Here is a 20,004-nt window from a genome sequence, read left to right on the forward strand (position 1 = left end):
GAACGAGTCTGTAAAATTTACTGCAGGAGTCGGTTGAGTTTGGTGTTGGATTATGCGGACGTTGCCGTGTGGATTGACGACAAATATTGTAGCGAGGCAAATACATACTTAGTAAAACTGTATAAAAAGACCTGGAAAAGGGGTGACAAGTCATCTTGTTTATGGCTCAATACTTGTATATGTGTTGTACGTGTGTTTGCAATCTTTCAGATAGGTAAAACATTGAGACTAACTTCCGATCTCAATGTATGCTTGAGTGTTAATGCGAGTAATTCATGTTTGCAATTATCAAAATCAGTTGTAACAGTGTGATGCCCAGAACTAATGGAGTTCCACCTTCGATCCATTGGATCCTCGACACCAAGCGCTGTATAAAATTACATGTTATGGTATGTTAAAAACAGTTTCATAGCAAATAATGTACTTGCCAAAAGAATAATCTGTAGTTTCTTTCAAATAAACCGTACATGTAGATAGAGATAGTGGAACAGATTGATATTGATGTGTCACGTCAGTATAAGCGTCGGTAACAAGACGCAGTAAAATCTCTATTCTCATTCCATGGTAGGGCATTGACATGAGATTGCATTTGTCCACTCATGCGTTAAATTACAACCAACAGTTCTGTGTATAGGAAGAGAAAGGGCTGAAGATTAGCTTCCCGAGTGATCAGTCTCGTCTAGGTGATGCAAACACTCATTAACGCCGTTAGACGAAAGTAGAGACGAAAGCGTGGACTTTAGCCTTGGTTATCAGACTACAACTAAACCAGGGTATTAAAGCGGACTCTTGTGAAAGGAGGACTAGATCATTGTCAGAGGACAATACATTAGTTGTAAGACGATCGAAATATCCTGTAATACAGTTGCCTGACTGAACAATATTAGCTCCGCATGAAGAGCCTCTTTCTTTGGTCATTGACGTCATTTATGATGTGTAATGGCAGAAGGGAAAGAGTGAAGGAGCCAGGGGGATATTTAAGAACCGAAATGGTCAGAGGTATTTGTTCTTCAAATATGCGTCTCACAAGTCAATACAGATTCTTTCTTATCAGAGGAATCTAATAATGCTTCCAGATTAAGGATCATAGGACCCGCTGATCTGGTTCATTACTTTAACAGGAGTCGGAATTATCACCGCTTTGAACAGTATTTCAGCTTGTATCACGTTGTGTCAGCCTGATGGGAGGGAAATCCCACAGTGATAGATGTTTATACCACAAGACCGGTGCTGACAAACCGAGGATCATCTGTAGGATGTTTCACAGCCAATATTACATGATCCTGGCTCCTAACAAGTGCACACTGGACGGAGTAATGGTTCCAAATGACCACCCGTGTCTGCTGAGAGGACACGATTGTAGTCAGCCTTTGAAGACAGGCTGGGATTCAATGGGTTATTGACCTGTTATCTCCTGGCATTTTATCTTTACATAGGGGATACAGGAAGGCTTGTAGTCCGAACGCCCCAGATCGTCATGGCGGGCCGGGTCTTCGGCGTGATGAGCGAACGCTTGCGAAGGCGTGCCAGGCGTTCGAGTGTCAGATCCACCCCGATTTCAATCACATCCGTACTTGAGGGTCTCTCCCAAGTTGTAAACGTCTGAAACCCGCATGACTTCTGGTGTGACACGTAATGTGACACGTAATGCAGTGACATATATATTGTTTAATGCCCCAATGAAAAGAGGACTGGCTGGGGTAGCCCAGTGGATAAAGCGTTCGCTCGTCACGCCGAAGACGGAGTAAGACCAAACTCACTCGCTCACACTTACACTAGTGTAACGTTCTCATCTCTGTACATGATTCGTCTTTACTTGAACCAGGTCTGCGGAAGGGGCGACTTAATGTGGACGTGGTATCCACAATGCTAGGTATCAATAGTTACCTGAGTATCTGAAATATTCCAAACCTTGCATGGAACAAGATATGTGCATCGATGAAGTTGAACTTTGTTTATAATATAAACTACTGGTTTGTATGACCCCGTCCGATGGACGCCGTCGGAGTCTGGCGTCAGGCTGCAAGGTTATTTGCATTTGTGACGTTTGTATAACATCAAACCGTTTTTCATGAGCAAAGAGATACCGAGAGTATATTTGCCATTCTGGACTGGTGTTGTATAAATTGATCTTCATCAGGTTTTGCTGACTGTGCCGCACGTGAGTAAATTCTAAGATGGAGAATCCCAATATTGACCGATACGTAATTCATAACAGTAACATTCTATTTGAACCGTTATACCACACTGTAATTACAGAAACGTGTGTTACCGGGAATAGTTGTGGTTGTCGTGACGTCATCGTTCACATAAATGTCATTGGGTGTAAAGTCTCTTATTACAAAAGTCATAAAATTTGAAAATGAACCAAAGGCGCGGTTGCTCCTGAAATGGATTAAGATGAACGTTCTTTGAAGTTTAGCTTCCGACTGAGTCCAGATGAACTAACCGAGAATAACTGTTTGAGGCGACGCTGTTGGGCTTCCGATGAATACAAGACAAGGTAGATCTCAGTGATTAGTTCGCGTACACAGTTCATAGACATATTCACTCTAGCCTCTAAGCACTATTTGACATTATTTGTAGACATTGGGAAATGCCCCTTCATCAGTTTTGTAACTCATGAAGCTCTGTATTTCTATAGCATACATTCGTCGTGAAATGAAAGTCAGTTATTTTTTCATCTAGGCGAGGCCAGTCATTAGTGTCCATATTTAATGCTGCAATGGACAGACAATCTTGTACGTCTGTGCCGTGAAAACAATATCTCGATTATAACTGACATCTTCTTACTGCCCAACACGCCTTGGTGGTCTGTCCGGAGAAAAGGTCGGACGTTGATCTCGCGTTGTACCAAAAGATGTATAAAGGTGGCAAGCGCATTGGGGAATTAAACAAGGACAAGTTGACTGAGAGGCGTTCTACTGTGTCTGAATAGGTCATCTGGATTCAACTGCGGGATGATATCTCCGCGGGATGGCAATATAACCAGGACTATACAAACACACACACGCGCAAGTAGGCAAGCACGCAGACACACATGCACGCTTCTCGCTATAAAAAACAAAAATTGATATTTTAATTCGTTTGTGACATTGCGTCCCATACCACCCCTCCACACTTCTAACACTAATACTGTAGAATTGATTCCATGTTGTGTTTCTGGAATTACCTGCTCATGGGAAGCTGTCAATTATTTGTGTACGGTTCTGTGTTTCTCATATCCGATGTCAGTTGGAGTCCTTAGTTCCATAGATCTGTAAACATTATTCAGATCCAGTGGGGATCCCTGGGAAGTGGAGGCCCTAGCAACTGAAGCCTGGCGTATGAGGCGACCGAATGGGTGGTCATTTGATGTACTTCATGTCACCGTACACGATGTCGTTGGTCTCTGATCCGAGTGTCAGTCACCGATTTTCCTGGTCCAGGCTTGATTATTTATATTCACTTAGAATATTCCTTAGTTGGGCATTGAAATAACACGGACAACATTAAGGATTGGTTACAAATATCAAATACATTGTGATTATTTACTGATGCAAACAATTCGACTCATGTTTTAACATCGGCAGCATCTTGAAGTGGGTGAGTGAGTGAGTGAGTTATTAGTTAACGTCACATCGGCAATATTACAGCCATATCGTGACGAGAACATATGTGACACTGAAATGGAATAGATGTATATTATAAAAACCTGTCGACGAAGGACAGTAAAACAACTAGAATATCACAATTACAACTAAAACTAGTGTGGAAAATTAAAACTAATAGCACTATTTGGACAATAATATAAAAACTGGCTATAGATCGCCAACAAGTGAAGGTAGATCACCAAACTAGGGACCATGGGGACTTACAGTACTTTTGCTACCTGCATGGACCCTAGTGATTTATATCACCCCTTCAGCCGCTGGCGACTGAAGTCAAATTTAGCCAAAATTAAAATGACAAGAATACTACATTTAAAACAGCTGGTAATATTTAAATTTCCTTTGAATGTTTCGGGACTTACATACCCTCTCAGGAGGACAATAATTTTACGCTACATCAACCCCCTTTGAGGGTACAGCCAAGCATCTTGAAGATATTTCAGGAATATCACAAGAAACCAGTCCAGTTTGTAAGTGTAGATGCAATGTAGAAATGCAGGTACTGCCTAAACAGGTGTTTTATACACGGATATATTTAATGATGCTGTACAAATCATCAGTTGCATCTCAGTGTTTGGGCAGCAAATCAACACCTATCTGGATGCGTGTATACCCTGCCTGAGTGCCTACTGGCTCAATGCATCTCAGTGAAGTATTAACATACTCATGCCAATAATGGTTGTCACCCCCTTAATTTTTTTTAATTGGAGAGGGGGTGTGGGGTGGGGGGTGACAACCATTATAGGCATGTATATTAAAGCCTTGTCATTGTTCGAATGTCCTATCTGTCCCGATTATATGCCAAGGTTTGTCAGAAATACTGTTCAAAGTGGAAATAAGCTGAGCGCACTAACATGCATAAGAAGCTTCTCACGGCTTGTCGCAATCTGGCAGATGGGATGTGCATGATCGGTTTCTGATTATGCAGTCTAACAGATACTTCACCGTTAAGGTGATTTACACTCTGGATTATGTGGGACATGACTACCCAGACGGGACGGGATTAATGAATGACCTTTCCTGTGGACGCGTCCTGAATAAGCCACCGAGGGACGTAATTAAAGTCATAAATGGGACTCTGGTCTGGACGAGGCTTTACGGCAATGAACTGAATGCTCCTCACGTAATTTTCATAACACCCACTACTGTCATTATATGAAGTAAGTATTATGAAGACTTACTAGAAGCTGTAACCTTAATATATAGATAGATCATTAGTCGTTGGTGTTGATGGTTTTATCGTTAATTCGTATACTCTAACCAAAAAGAAACGCATATGTGATACAGATCTATGAAATTTCAAACCATTAGTAAACGTTTACGAGAAGCTGGACTTCAAGCCGGAAGACCCCATTTTGGTCCTGTGCTTCGACAACTACATCGACGTCGACTGGTCCGGTCGTGCAGTGCCGTTTGATTCTGGAATCTACAAAACTGACGACGTGTATCGATCAGTGAAGAATCACGCTTTCTGCTTCAGTGTCGTGACGGAAGAGTACGTGTCCTTCGACGTCGAAATGAACGTTTTGCCCAGAATTGTGTCGTCCAGGTTGACCGATATGGTGGTGAAGGTGTCATGATGCGGGGAGCCATATCCTACACGCAAAAATCTAACTTTGCGCGCCGCCAGAGCTATTTAACTGCTATCCGGTACAGAGACAAAGTCTTAAGGATTCACATGGTTCCAATCCTCGACCGCCAGAGGGAATTTTTCCAGCAAGTGATGCAAGGCCTCACACAACACATGCCACTATTCAGTATGGAGATATTACAGTGCTTCCAAAAACTTATCCAGTCCATGCCGAAACGATGCTGAGCAGTTTGGAGGGCTCATGGCGATCACAAAATACATTGAAGACAACGTCCACCTGGAACGGACGCCTTCCCTTATTGAACATTTTATAAGCTGTTCATTTTATGGGACATTTTATCTTCTATACTGTGAAATTTGTGTTATCGCACTTAAAGTTAGCAGATTCAATTCGTGCAAATACACCCATGCGTTTCATTTTGGGAGAGTATATCATACTTAAATAACTCTTACATATTTATCTACAGTTTTCGTCCTAAATATGATAACGATTTCCTAATCATACGAAACTTGAGACATACATGTACTTTTTATACACTCTGGAAACTTTAGAAACTGAGTTGGAGTATAAAGTCCAAGGGAACCCTCACACTGATATAAGATATGCTGTCAAATTGATTCAGACATGGTATTTTAGTTAATGTACAGCAGGTAATTATGGATAGAGAGAAACAGACGGACACACACACACATACGCACATACATGATATAAAGAAGCAAACTGAAGACGTATCTTTCTCTCTTTCTTTAATAATATTATTCCTCAGCATGACGAATGACACACAAGCTTGACACGTGCTTTATGACACTGAGCGCGAGCATATATAAGAGCCCAGGATACAAGTTATCCTTGACATCAAGATGCCATGGCAGGCAACAGTCAACGTGCGTCGACATGCTTCTAAAATGTAAACATAGTTATTATCATAAAATACAAATTCCGATCCGAAAATAAAGTATCACCATGTCTTGAAAATAAGACAAAGATATTACTCGATCTGACAATCTGAAAACCATCATAAGATAGACATACACTTGCCACCCTGACGTTGTGTGTCGTGCAGGTCCCGCCCTCAAATGATGTGTGGCTGTCATGTGAAGCGTCTACGTCTCAGCAGACTGGATGCAAATGATGACGACACTGTTGATAAGCAGTGTAGTTAATTATAACATTGACACCATCCCACATACACTTCACAGGTTTCAGACTGTGTTATGTAATTAAGGTGATTAAGTAAGCCGTATCTTCTCAGACAGATTGCGCCAATTACTCCCTAAGCACTGTCTGGCTGTGCCTCTCCATTGAACAGTTGAGTAGAGTCTCCTTACACATCGTTGATGTCGTGACGGAGACTAAGCTCTCTGTCCAAATATACTGACGCCGCTGCTTTCGACAGTGTCGCTTGATTGTCAAACGCCATGGACGACTTGGCCACCACAGTTGACATACGACGTCTCCAACTGCTTGCAAGATGCAGGAAGGTCCTCCTGAACTTCCGGCCGAGTAAACAGTAGAATATGAAATTGGCTGCAGAATTCAACACTTTGGCTATATCACTAATCAGCTCGAACAATATCTTCATTTTAACTCCACATGTGTCATCTAAGCCGACCTCTGAAGGGTCGAATAGTTTACAGAAAGTGTCCTCGAATGCTGGGAATGGATATGCCAGGAAGAATACCGTCGTCACGGCAATGACCGGCAAAGTTAGCCGACGGCCATCGTCAGCGGCACTCTTGGAATGACAATTATGGCGAATCATAGTAATCTTTTTAACACATCGTAGTAATAAAATATTAAACACAGTCATTGCCAGCCACGGTAAAACGTACATCGCCAGAAGCTGTATATAAACGCTGTAAACTTTTTGGTACACATACTGCTTTCCAAACTCTGACAAATGAACATTGTTTGTCACAGTGGTATAGGATAGATCCAAGGCAACATAATGAGGAATATTGTACACCAAACACCACAGAAATATTCCTAATGAAATCTTCTTCGCTGATGAAAGAGAGAATATGATGCGAGCTTTGAACGGCTTAGTGACGGCGACATATCTTTCAATGGTCACCACGAGTGTCATAAAGATTGTTCCGGTTTGGGCAATGTAACTTACAGGGATGAATAACACATAGGCCACCTTGTGGATCACAATGCTTGTGTCGCTGTTACTCTGCAAGTAGGAGACACTTTGCCAGATAGCAGCTATGAGGATTATGTTGTCATACAGAGCTAGAAGGATGAGAAAGTATGCAGTGCTGCACCACATTCTCTTCCTCTGGAGGACGATGATTGCTAACGTGTTTCCAATGAATCCAAGAATCGCGACACAAAGACCTCCAATTCTGAACGATCTGGCATGGGTAAGGACAAAGAAATACACTTCATAGTCCGCTTGCTCGGTTCTGTTGGAGCTAGAAAGGCTATATTGGGATTCATTCACCTCCATGTTTGTTGACAGGTTTCAGAGATGTAACAATTCCTAGATCAGCAATATCAACAACTTTCACAATTGATATCCAGTACACATCCAGCACATTCAGTTGGAAGTACACGAATCTCCATCCCCAGATAGCTAAACCTTCGGATCTACTAGAGTGGGTGGTATTTATGTCTTCTGTTTAACATAGAGCCATCTTCCCGTGGACAAACGTAACAGCAGGTGCCCGTTGAGGAGAATAAACAAGGCCTCGATGATCTTCCGTTGTGTTACAGGTGCAGCGCATTTTCTTCATCCAAGACTTTCTGGCATCCTCTCGCAAGGCGGTGCATCTTTGTCATGGCTACCTGAAATATCCAAATGAGTGGGATGTTAAGTTGGCACATAAATAATTCAGCAATATTGACAAAAGTCACCCAAATAAGAAACATAAAGTGTCAGCTACCGATTAGCAAGGATACACAATTGAAACATGTTGTGCCAGTTTTTAACATTGCTAACGACGGCAGTTTAAATTCCTGTAACAATTTACCGACATGGCCGCGGTAAATCCCACTACACAATAATCCCAAAGCATTAAAACTGTTCCGCCTTTAGGCATAACACAACACCAGCAGTTTTTGCAAAGACTGCTTCTGACTCTCCTGATGATGGCAGACTGGAAACAAACACACGAAGAGACGTCAATTCCAATCCGATCAAGCTAGACATCCTGTAATCCTGATAACGTGCTGCGCAAACATTCACGTTTTTGAGAAGAAATTTATGTTTCTAATACATTCTAATACTCTTGATAATGCGACGAGTTTTTTACATGTTTCTATGTGCATTACCCATTAGCGGTTGTTGAATCAATTCTATTTACAGAAACGTTGAGATGACACTTTACAACAGCTTCAGTCCTGCACAACAATACTTAAAAACAAAGGGTCTGGCCGATCATTGGTACAGGCTGAATGAAATATTGCTGCCACACCATGTACATCTACATAAGTTATTTAAAAAAATGCAATCTAGGTTCAAAGGTCTAAGTTTAACTAAAGCATATATTTGTTTTTGCAGCTGTAGTTGAACCCGCCAGGCAAATAAGTCCGGTGTGATGAGTCATGTTTTTTACACCTTCAACCACGACATTACTATTGTACATATACATTGTGTTTTTGTTCAACGCCTGTGTTATATATCTGTTACGACAAAACTAGCTGATTATCTCACAGTATCTTGAATCTACTCAATGAGTACCAGAGAAACAAATGTTACATTTGACCGGGTAACGCTTGAATAATTGAACATCAAAATACCATCCCCATAAACAACATAAAAAGCGACACCTGTTGCTAGAATGTTATGAAAAGAAATACTTAATTCTGTATCTGAACTTTTATATCGCTTAAAACTAATTTTAAAACAACAGAGATGTTGCTATTCGGAGTGTGCATGAACAATATTGGCCACCAGTGTGGTGGAGCATTTGTATACATAAAAGTCACTATCAGTTCTCGTCATGTTGGCTTCTGCCAGAGTTGTGAATGAAAATAAGGATAACATCGAAGTGTGCAGACACAGTGAATGTATCTGTTGCACTTTTTGTCGGAGCATGGATAAATAGTGTTGTATTCACCAAAACATCCATAGATCTCATTGGTAGTGGTCCTGTGCACAGTGCTCAGGTCACGAATCAGTTGAAGTTAAGCAACGTCGAGCTCGGACAATCCTTGGGCGTGTTTGGCAGCTTGACTCCTGAGAGGTTCTAGGATTTCAGTCCTGTCCCACAAAGAAGCACATGTGATGCATGTGGTCTCACCTTAGGCAAGTGAGTTTGTTCAAATTGCCTCTGTTCACCCAGCCGAAAATGGATACCCGGTTGGATAAAGTCATGTGACTATAACCTTCTAGCGCCTAAAAGGCAGCTTGGGTTATCCGGGGTAATAAGAATCAGATTCTGATTAAGCGCCGCAAGCAATAACTGGGTGTTTGGAGACTGTGCGCTATAGAAGATGACTTATTATAGTATTATTATTAGTCTAAACAACATCACAAAGTCAGTATTACCAATGTAACGGTTTAATTGCAAACTTTAAGTGGGCGTAGCCAAGGCTATGTCTTATCTCCTATTTATTTTTGTATTGCCTCAGTGCCTTACAAACACGATAAGTTCTTGTTTTGTGTGGATGCATGTAATGTATAGATGTGACTCTAAAAGCGAAATCTCTTTCAACTGTAAAAATACATGTATTCAGAGCGGAGGCTGTAACCATTAGGCTACTCCACCGTCCCAGTCACCTATAGGATATCAGATCAATACAGAACAATCTCATACTAGAGAAGGAATGACGTATAAATCCACGTTCATTAATCACGGCTGTTTACTTTTGTTGTAATGCTAGTGGCGCTTAACTTTTTGTTGGGCGGTGGGGTAGCCTAGTGGTTAAAGCGTTGGCTCGTCACGCCGAAAACCCGGGTTCGAATCCCCACATGGGTACAATGTGTGAAGCCCATTTCTGGTGTCCCCCGCCGTGATGTTGCTGGAATATTGCTAAAAGCGGCGTAAAACCAAACTCAGTCAGTCAGTCAGTAACTTTTTGTTATCGTTTTAGAAGAACAACAAGAAGAAAATATATATGTATTTTCATATCGACATTGGGAATAAAGATATGATACCCTTTCTATTTGTTTTCTTGAGGACGATTCAGGTGTATTTCGTATTTGCCTTACCAGCGGTTCCATCATGCAGTAGGGGGTGATTCTACGTGAGCATAGGTGGCATCTCTAAGTTTACGATGACTGCTTCTAAAGAGGCTGTTAAATGGCGCCTGGAAGCGCAGCCACGCACGACTCCGTAACTTGGGTTATCTCCCATATCAAGACAAAGGTTCGTATTTACTTTGCACTGACAGTGTAATATCAACAAAATATCTTCATATATAAAGCTTTGATAACATACACAAGCAAGACATCTGATAATTATCTCCAGCGCTAGAAATAATCCTTATACACGGGAGATAATGAGTCATATCTACGAACGGCACATATGTATTTATGACATCCATTAGCATATGCTCGTATCCTGTATCCATGTTGGTAGCAGATGTAGCAAGTATTTTGCGAGATGCAATCCCGCCTGTTCACTGCTAATACAAAAAGCTAACGGCGGATGATGCCCGATCTCCCTCATCGGCAAAATAGATCCCATATAAATACAATAGCGGTCACATATATGTACTTATATCAGTGAGAACCATTCATGACACCAGGTGTTCGCGAAAAGGGCAGCTATGATATGCTCCACCTGACATAACTTACAAGAAGAGATCTAATATGCTTTGGGTAATACTACTTCCTCAACATACTCATTTGTTCATGCATGTTTGCGTTAAACGTCATATATACACCGAATGTATGTCACCACACACAAGCATAAGTATGTGTAATTATGTATGTGTGTATGTGAATATGTGTGCATGGGTTGAGTGAGTGAGTGCGTTGAGTTTTACGCCGCGTTTAGCAATATTCCAGCAATATCACGGCGGGGTACACCAGAGATAGGCTTCACACACTGTACCCATGTAGGGACTCGAACCCGGTCTTCGGGGTGTCGAGCGAACGCTTTAACCACTAGAATATACGCTATCCCCCAATACCCCCAAACAACACACCTAATCATTTACTCGTTAGTAGTGCGCTATTTTTATATGACAACTGAGCACCCGACCACACAGTACATATGTCACCGACCTATCTACACCTACCCAGTTATACCCAACAAAAAGCAAACCATCCCCTGGATAATCATGCTTCTTTGATGTTTTATATTCTCTGCCGTTATAAACTTCTAAATCTAAGACCAAACGAATAAAGACCCAACCTTAACATCCAAGCTATTTATTACGTTCGCGATTAATTACCAATGTGGTTAACCATTCAGCTGAAATTACCGGAAAGTTGTGCCGATGCCAATACATTTGTACCGACATGTCCATCGATCTGTCAATACAACTGCTTTGTGGTCATACCGACACGCACCTGCCTCTCCCTACTTCTCTGACGCATGTTCTCCAGCTGTAACAGGGCATGTTAGAAGAACGCTACTACAGTAGGGGGTGATCCTTTACACACAATAAAACAGGCTACTGTAGCCATTAATCTTCTCTAACGAAGTCAATTCCAATCCCCCGAAGAGAGAACTGGTAAAGCTATTCATATGAATGGATAAGTTTGGATATAAGGAAATGAAATCTTGAAGGAGTCTTTCCGTTTTTGCAGCTAAATCTGAATGTATATGGACCAAATATTCGACAGCAGCTTCACGTAACTCTCGAATTGCTACATTTGTTATACAGGATTAAGGCAAAAAACGATTGTAATTTGCATGTAAACGTTTCATCACAGTGCCACATGCTCAACATACCCTACTTCTCAATGTCGGACATTATAGCTCCAGTTTACTACTGTAAATAGAATATGTCTTGCTGGCCAATTAAACGTGATAATGCTCAAGTCATTATGGCATTAAAAGTATAGTGATTTCATTTTAAAACGACTTTTGAACACTTTTCATAGTTGATGAACTATCTGTGCTCATTTATTCCTGCTCCATGGGGGATAGCACTTGTAGCAGGAGCGGCACAAGAATTACCCTGTCAGGAAGCGGAGATGTCGCTGTTGGAACTTGACACAACTGATTTTATAACTGAGATTTGTAACCAAGTCAAGTTAGGTTATTATCATACTTAAGAACACGTTGCTTCTAAATTAAACTTAATATGGACGTGAATTTGAGATAGAAATGTGAAAGAATAGGGTTGCACTTCAATTAGAGTTAATGCTCTCCTCGTCATTTATCCCCCGCAATTTTCAAGAACTCAATATTCCTGCATATTAGACGTCCTCCTCTATGATGAAAGTATTAAGTCATTATCTCGTGATAAGGACTTTGCAAAGTTGACATCAGCTATTGTATCACAGATAACGACTCTGAGTTATCTAAACACCACCCCAGGAAGGTTTCGGGGCTTGCATACTGGACAGCTAATATCTTCCTAGGATTTCAACAAGGGATGCAGTTTATCATCATCTGAAGCTTGGTCATGTAACTGTGAATCAGAAGATGTTCCACAAAAAATTTAATGGGACATGTATCTGAGTCCTTCATGTTCGTGTCGATGATTGTGGGCATATCCGTTCACAGTGACTGAGGCTAGCGACTCGAGCGGGCTATACAGAAAGACACATGCGTGTCCTGTCAATGGACACTTCGGACATACCTCATACGTAACTCTGATGATGACACCGGTTGACAGGTTGGACTCAACGATCTGGTTTCAAAACTACTCAGTTTGAATTAACACATATCGGCCACGACAGCTGATTCCGATAAGCGTGAGCATCACATGCTTTGTAAAATGTTCAAATACTAACAAATTGAATGTTTTTTGGTGTATCAAAGCTTCACATTAAGCACACCTGCAGACTTATTTTATACCGAATCATCTGTAATCACAGTCAGTTGACGAACACATTGCATAAGTGTTACAGTCAAGAATGTAATAATAAGTATTGCATACGTCACAAGCCACAAATACCTCAAATAACATATAATTCCTGGAGTCTACTGTACTGTACACTCTGAATTGTTTGTGACCATTAACAATATGATAAGGCATCCCTTTCCCGCAAATGTTTTATGTCTGAAGTAAACACATATAAACAGCAATAAGTGAGTGAGTGAGTTTAGTTTTACGCCGCTTTTATCAATATTCCAGCAATATTATGGTGGAAAACAGCAATGAAATACACTATTATGTCGTCTGAGTATTACATCCTATGATGTTAAGGAAACATACGTTCGTATTCAAATGTGTATAAATATCATTAAAACATGTCATAGATATAATATTAATGTCACATATATCTAAACATGGACACATAGTGTTACACAAATCACAGGGTTACATCGTCCAAAACTATAAAATATTCTCGTTTCGCATAAAACCATCTGCCATCACGGTGTGGCATGGCCTGGCACTGTGGGACGCTGTACTAATTATGGCTTGGGGTTATGGACGCCACATTTGAGCAGCAAAGTGTGCAGGGAAAGTCGAACAGATAATTCGAAGGTTTTTTATTCTGAAGCTGGTACCGAGAGCCTCACATCACTGGACTATCAATGTGCTCTGATAAGAACGATGCATACAGAAAGAGATTAACATGATCAAACTGCTGAAAGGTGTTTATAGTTACATTTGCAGGGTCTACTTGCACTTAGGGGACGTGGTTACAGATAGAGAGCTTGTTTTAGAAAATAGAAAAAAACGGTTTTTAAATTTGCTGAATCATGAAAACATTGATATGATGCAAAGTAGAAATGTACACTCAGTCACACGCAGGGGTCCCATCAAATTAAATTCACTATGGGCGAGAACGTAAGAAGCGGACGTCAATGGTAATATTATAACTTATTATTGACGACATGTTTGAGTATTAAATTCGTTGGGTCTTGATGTGACTAACGAAACGGAAGTCATTGACGACGTTGGCTGTGGCAAAGGTTCCAGAAACACTGGTAATTTTATATCTAGTCTTTGTCAATCTTGTCTGAACCAATGAAGGAATGGAAAAGGAACTATTTTGCCTGACCAATCCCACCGTGCATGTACATGAACAAGTGCATTTACCATCGCCCTGCATGTGAACATCTACAATATAGGAACAGTGACAAAACAGATGCCCGTTACTCGGTTGTCCAGGTCGTATAAAACTCTCTTCCTTATGCTTAATATCAATTCTAAATGCCATTCAAAGACCTAGTACCATCATGCGTTTTCGTCCTCAGCAACAAATGTAGCGCCCCCGGTCCCACGCCGCCATGTTAGCCCAATAGAATTAATTACTTTAATAGACATGCTAAAGCACTAGGGTTCCATTCCACGATGTGGGCTTGTCATGTTATCTTATTTTATTACCCTTGTAATGTCTGCTTTCCAAGTGCATCTTTAGACATAATCGTGACGGTGTCCGTAAAATTGATTGGCAGGTGATGTACAGGTCACAGCCGAGAAGTGACGTTTTACGAATGCTTTGATAAGCATGCACTATCAACGATGTCCGTGATAACATGCTTGCACGCTGACAAGAGAGCTGATAATGAACAACGCGATCTTTATTCTGGTGATTCAGCAGGGAATATTACTTTCCTTTTACGCGAATGAATAAATCTTTCCTCAGCTGTTAGAATCAGGCAGGTTGGAGAGGATCCTATGATCTGTGTCTAAACTCATCATCGTCAAGCATCCACTTCCATCTTCAAATACCAACTGGCTTTGCCAAAGTGAAGTGAACAGTTATATATATTTATATAACTGTTCACTTCACTTTGGCCAAAAAGTTCCTTTTCCATTCCTTCATTGGTTCACAGCCTACGTCGTCAATGACTTCCATTTCGTTAGTTACATCAAGACCTAACCAATTTATATATATAAAGAAAGTGATGAGAATACCGAGTGTACAGTAGTACATATATAAGAAGAAGTTTCTGAAATAATCACACGACACGGATCTTCTCCAACATGTTTCACTTTTATCTTCAGGGAGAAGTGATTACACTCAGCAAATGTGATTTTTGTAATTACATTTTACACAATGAGAACATTTGTTCTTTTTCCATCCGTAATTGTTTATCATTGAAACGGAAAGATAGTAATGTATTATTACAATATATAATGTATTTGTGAACTGAAACCATAATGCATACACGTCCACCACTATTGTTTCTAACAATGACGTCAATAGCATAATAATGTAGATAATACAAATATATATATATATATATACATAAGTGATTTCTGCAGGTGTATAAGCAATAAATGATGTTAACCCCCTTGATGCCACAGGGACATATATGTCCTTCCCCTTCAACCCTCAATTTCAAGTCCAATAAAAATAAAAATATCCCAAGCACACAAATACACTTCACAGTTTTGAATTCTGGTGGGAATTTCCTGTTTCTTTATACCATCCACTATTATTTTAGACAAAGCTCAAGTGCTGAAAATGACCTTTCAAAATAGGCTCCATCGAAAATGTCGCCATTTTTGACACAGTACGAAATCGCGATTCACAGCGTTATTTGCTGTATGTTTTGAAATGTGAAAATCGGATAAATACTGGGAGTATTGAATTTAAAAAAATACCTATTCATGATCACTGATATCAGTTTTACATGAAATCGCTAATTATAATTCTGAAACGTTGCCGATGAATCTAGAATCGGTTGGGATGTTTTCGAAAATGCACTTACACGAACGCGGTAGAATAGTGTTTACAAAATCACGTTTCGCGAAGGCCGGTATTGAGACGCCTATTACATCACGTATATTTCATATTCAGCTTTGAAAAATGCATCACTGAATTCCCCATACATTTTAGAATCAAATTGCAACTGGTCTGTGTCACCAATACCAACTGTCTAGATAAAATGAGACGAAACATATTGGGTGTGAAAACGAACGCTGTGCTTGAAAGACTGCGCTTCTCTGAAATGTAAATAAAGACAAATTCCGATTTTAGAATGCGTACCATTTTCTGAAATGTTTCAACATTCATCCGTCTATTCATTGCTTGCAATGGCTCAATACCTTTGGAATATGCATGGAAAGAGTATTGTAGCAAGAAATAGGAAATTATAAATAGATACAATGCAATGATTTGATAATTCATAAGAAATTGTCAAAGTTTCCGTGCAGCGTGACGCCATGACTGATGCAAAATCACGCAGAACGACAACGGTAATTATCTGCATTTCTGGCTTTTTCTCCTACTTATAGTGAAAACGATAAAAACATATAACAATACACAGATAGTCAGAATCATTCTGATTACTTACATCTCATATTTATGTACAAACGATCTCGAATCAATGGAAGGGTCTTCGCAAAATCCTGTGTACCCTTGTCAGCAAAGCCGCCATTTTGTAAGAAATCGGTCAGCGGTAGTGATGTCATACGTCAACATTGTTCTACATATTAGGCAATTTCTTTGAGGTGAAGGTCGGTTGAACAAGAGTAAACACAATCGCCCAATCCTTCCGATTACACTGTCAGTATTATGGTGTATATTTTGCGTATAGTTCAGATACTTTTTCATGAAACTGACTTCAGCATCTACATTTAGCCTTGTTCAATATCATATCATACGTGCATAAAGGGTTTACGGTGTTTTATTCTTTGAAAGTATTTGATTGTTTGAATCATATTTACATAAGAAACTGACATATTTTGTGCAAAACTCCATATTCTAAACCTTTACACAAGGGTTAGAAGATCAAACGTAGCCACAACTGCAACTACTTTAGTTCCTATGATGTACAATATTAAATTTATTTGGACTAATAATGCAATTTCATATGAACAGGTTAATGAACGGTGATTTAATTCAGCCTTATATGTAAAACTGATAATATTAATGAAAATTATTTATTTATGGTATGAAATGTACATGCACACATATTTAAAGGAATTGTCTTGTTCATTGCATAATTTTGTGTCGTTTTATAGACAAAAGAATGACGCATATTGATCGGCTAGGTGCGCGTTTGTTGGGAACGTTTTATGATTCTCTATCATTGTTTTCGATAATATAATCAATTCATATTCGATTAAATAATATTGTGATGACAGGATACCAAACTCTAACTACATTTATAGGATAATTGTTGAAAAATATATATACCATCTCATGTGTTAATTCGGACAAATCTTACATCCATATTCTAAAATATAGTTCCATATATAAAAAGCTATCTTTTTGCATCTTTCATTGCATACGTATGATGAGAAATAGCTACATAATCATAAACAAACAAAATTCTTATCCCAAACAAAATATTCGGGTGTTGTGAAATATTATTTTTATTTACGTTAAATTGATGCCAAACAGGTGCGCGTGTTGTTCACAATAAGATACGCTGTCAAACCGTCTAATTGTTGATATATTCAGGACACTATTTAAATGGAAAAATCAGTCATTTTATGTTTTGTCTAAAGAGGGTTAAATTCTGACGTAGAAGCCGAGATATACAATTAATGGAAATTAGGTGAGATATATACTAATCAGCATACAAATGTCGTCGTCGCAAAATGCATAAAACAAGCAATGACGTCAACTAAAATGTTGTATTATTTTCAGCAATTTCATTACATTTGAAAATATGGCTAGTATTCTGGTAATAACGATGCAAAATTAGTCAAATTACATCTACACGAACAGGAGAATATGGGAATCTAAGAACCTACTTATATATCGGATAGGGCCATCCAAATCGCTATTACGTGCTTTCACATGTAATACGTTGTCATTCTTCTTGTAAATTGTGAAACTACCAAACTGCATCCGCTCACATTGGGGAACTTTGAATAATTTAGTTCACCATGAACATAAAATAACGAAAATATAGCGTCCGTATCCACAACAAATTCCCTCCAAGTGATTTGAGTTACATTGACCTAGTGTTACGCATAACGGAGTTATTCCCCCTTATCATTATACGTGTATGACTTCTCTGTCGTCGTTTGACGTCATTGAAGAAAATCCTTTCTCAATGTAACTCAGTATGTATTTGTGCACTGAAACCATAATGCATGCACGTCCACCACTATTGTTTCTAACTATGACGTCAAAAACACGATGACGTCACGAACGTAACCTTATTGTCGCCCATAAATAATAATAATGGATAGCATTTATATAGCGCAAATCTCCGCAAAGGACTCTTTGCGCTTGCTTTGTTTTTTCCCTCGTTCACTGGATGTCAATCTCAACGGCACATCGTATTGTCAATCTCAACTCCCTGGGGAGTATACAACTCTTGCAGCAACTAGGCGCACCGAGTTATTGTGGCATTCCCATCCTTACGAGGTACCCATTCACAGCTGGGTGGACTGGGACACATAGTCACAGTACTTTGTCCAAGTTCACTGCACGTTGCTGTACCCGCAACTGGGTCATACACCAACGGATTCGTGGGTTCTTTTAAGTGCACAGGGTTGTGTACTGTACACTGTGACAACACTGAAAGAGTCTACACACAAAGTTGACTCCAAGGTTTTTTACACCCGGTCACAGGTGGGCTCGATCCCGTCACCTCAATCTCGCTGGATCACTAGCCTGGCGCTTTAGCCAGTTCGCCCACCGCGCCCCATGACTACGTTTTACGTCTCCCGCTATTGTCACTAACTGCTTAACGTCATACACATGATGACGACATAGCTATTACCGTTATGTGGGATCACGTGGTCAGACTTGCTGACTTGGTTGACACACGTGTCTCATGCTGTTGATCACTGGATTGTTTGGTCCAGACTCGATTATTTACAGACCAACTCAATATAGCTGGATATTGCTGAGTGCGACGTTAAACAACCAACCAAACAACTAACCTACCAACCTAAGCTGATTCTGTCTGTTAGAACTTCAAACTGGTTCATCCAACTGTTTCGTGCCGATGCTATACGAATACTTAGGTTAGTATACTCATTAACTATACCTTGAACGAGACGTTGAACCCAGTTTCACATCACTCCTTCAGATACCAGCACAGTTTGATACAAAACTAAACTAACACCAGGTTTATAAACATGGGCTTACCACTTACATTCCTCTAATTAACGCAACTATGAACCTTTTCTTACATTCATTGTACTACTGATTTCCCGCACCCCACATTATCTAACAGGTGAGGATATTACTGGAACAGAGGAGGCGACATCCTCCTTCCGACAAATTTAGCATTGATTTCGCCCGGGAATATAAGTAACCGATTCACCTTATATAGGGCAGATGATGTGGACAATGTCGGGTACACTCGTTCCATTTCGTCAACACCTGGACCGTCTATATCGGGAACTTCCGTTTTGCCATTTCGTGAACATCCGTGCCACCATTGTCGGTACAATTGTGTTCGTGTGTGTTGTACTAATTAGGTTATCATTTACGTCACTGAGATACTATTTCAAAATGTTCTGTAAGTAAATGTTGCCTTTTTCATACTTGAAAGTATTTTATAGTATATATTTACTGTCTTTATCTAACCTGCACCAAAGGTGAAGCCTCAATGGAAGCGTTGATACCGGAACTGCAAGACACTCTGTGAAGGTGGAGTCTGAGACACAAGTACTGACTCACACTGTGCACTAATCGGAACACACGTAGGGTACATGTTCTGTAGACTGGACACTTTGAATTAATTCTCTCCGGACGTAAATAGAGATGTATGTGACTTTACGTCAGAGACCACCGTAAGAAGACGAGACTCGTTGATGATTCT

At 40.0% G+C, this 20,004-nt stretch overlaps 1 protein-coding gene across 1 annotated transcript in view; it reads right to left on the reverse strand.

Moving 5' to 3' along the window:
• Positions 1 to 5,975: 5,975 nt before the first annotated feature.
• LOC124292210 (FMRFamide receptor-like) overlaps positions 5,976 to 20,004 on the reverse strand; it is a 62,766-nt gene continuing 48,737 nt past the window's right edge. The window contains exon 2 of the mRNA XM_046729263.1: positions 5,976 to 8,032. Within this exon, the coding sequence (XP_046585219.1) occupies positions 6,567 to 7,694 (1,128 nt within the window). The 5' untranslated portion in view covers positions 7,695 to 8,032 and the 3' untranslated portion in view covers positions 5,976 to 6,566. The remainder of the gene's footprint in view (positions 8,033 to 20,004) is intronic.

The sequence above is a fragment of the Haliotis rubra genome, unplaced genomic scaffold, assembly GCF_003918875.1.
Source record: "Haliotis rubra isolate DU_JTF1 unplaced genomic scaffold, ASM391887v1 Scf51, whole genome shotgun sequence".
NCBI classification, from domain to species: Eukaryota; Metazoa; Mollusca; class Gastropoda; order Lepetellida; family Haliotidae; genus Haliotis; species Haliotis rubra.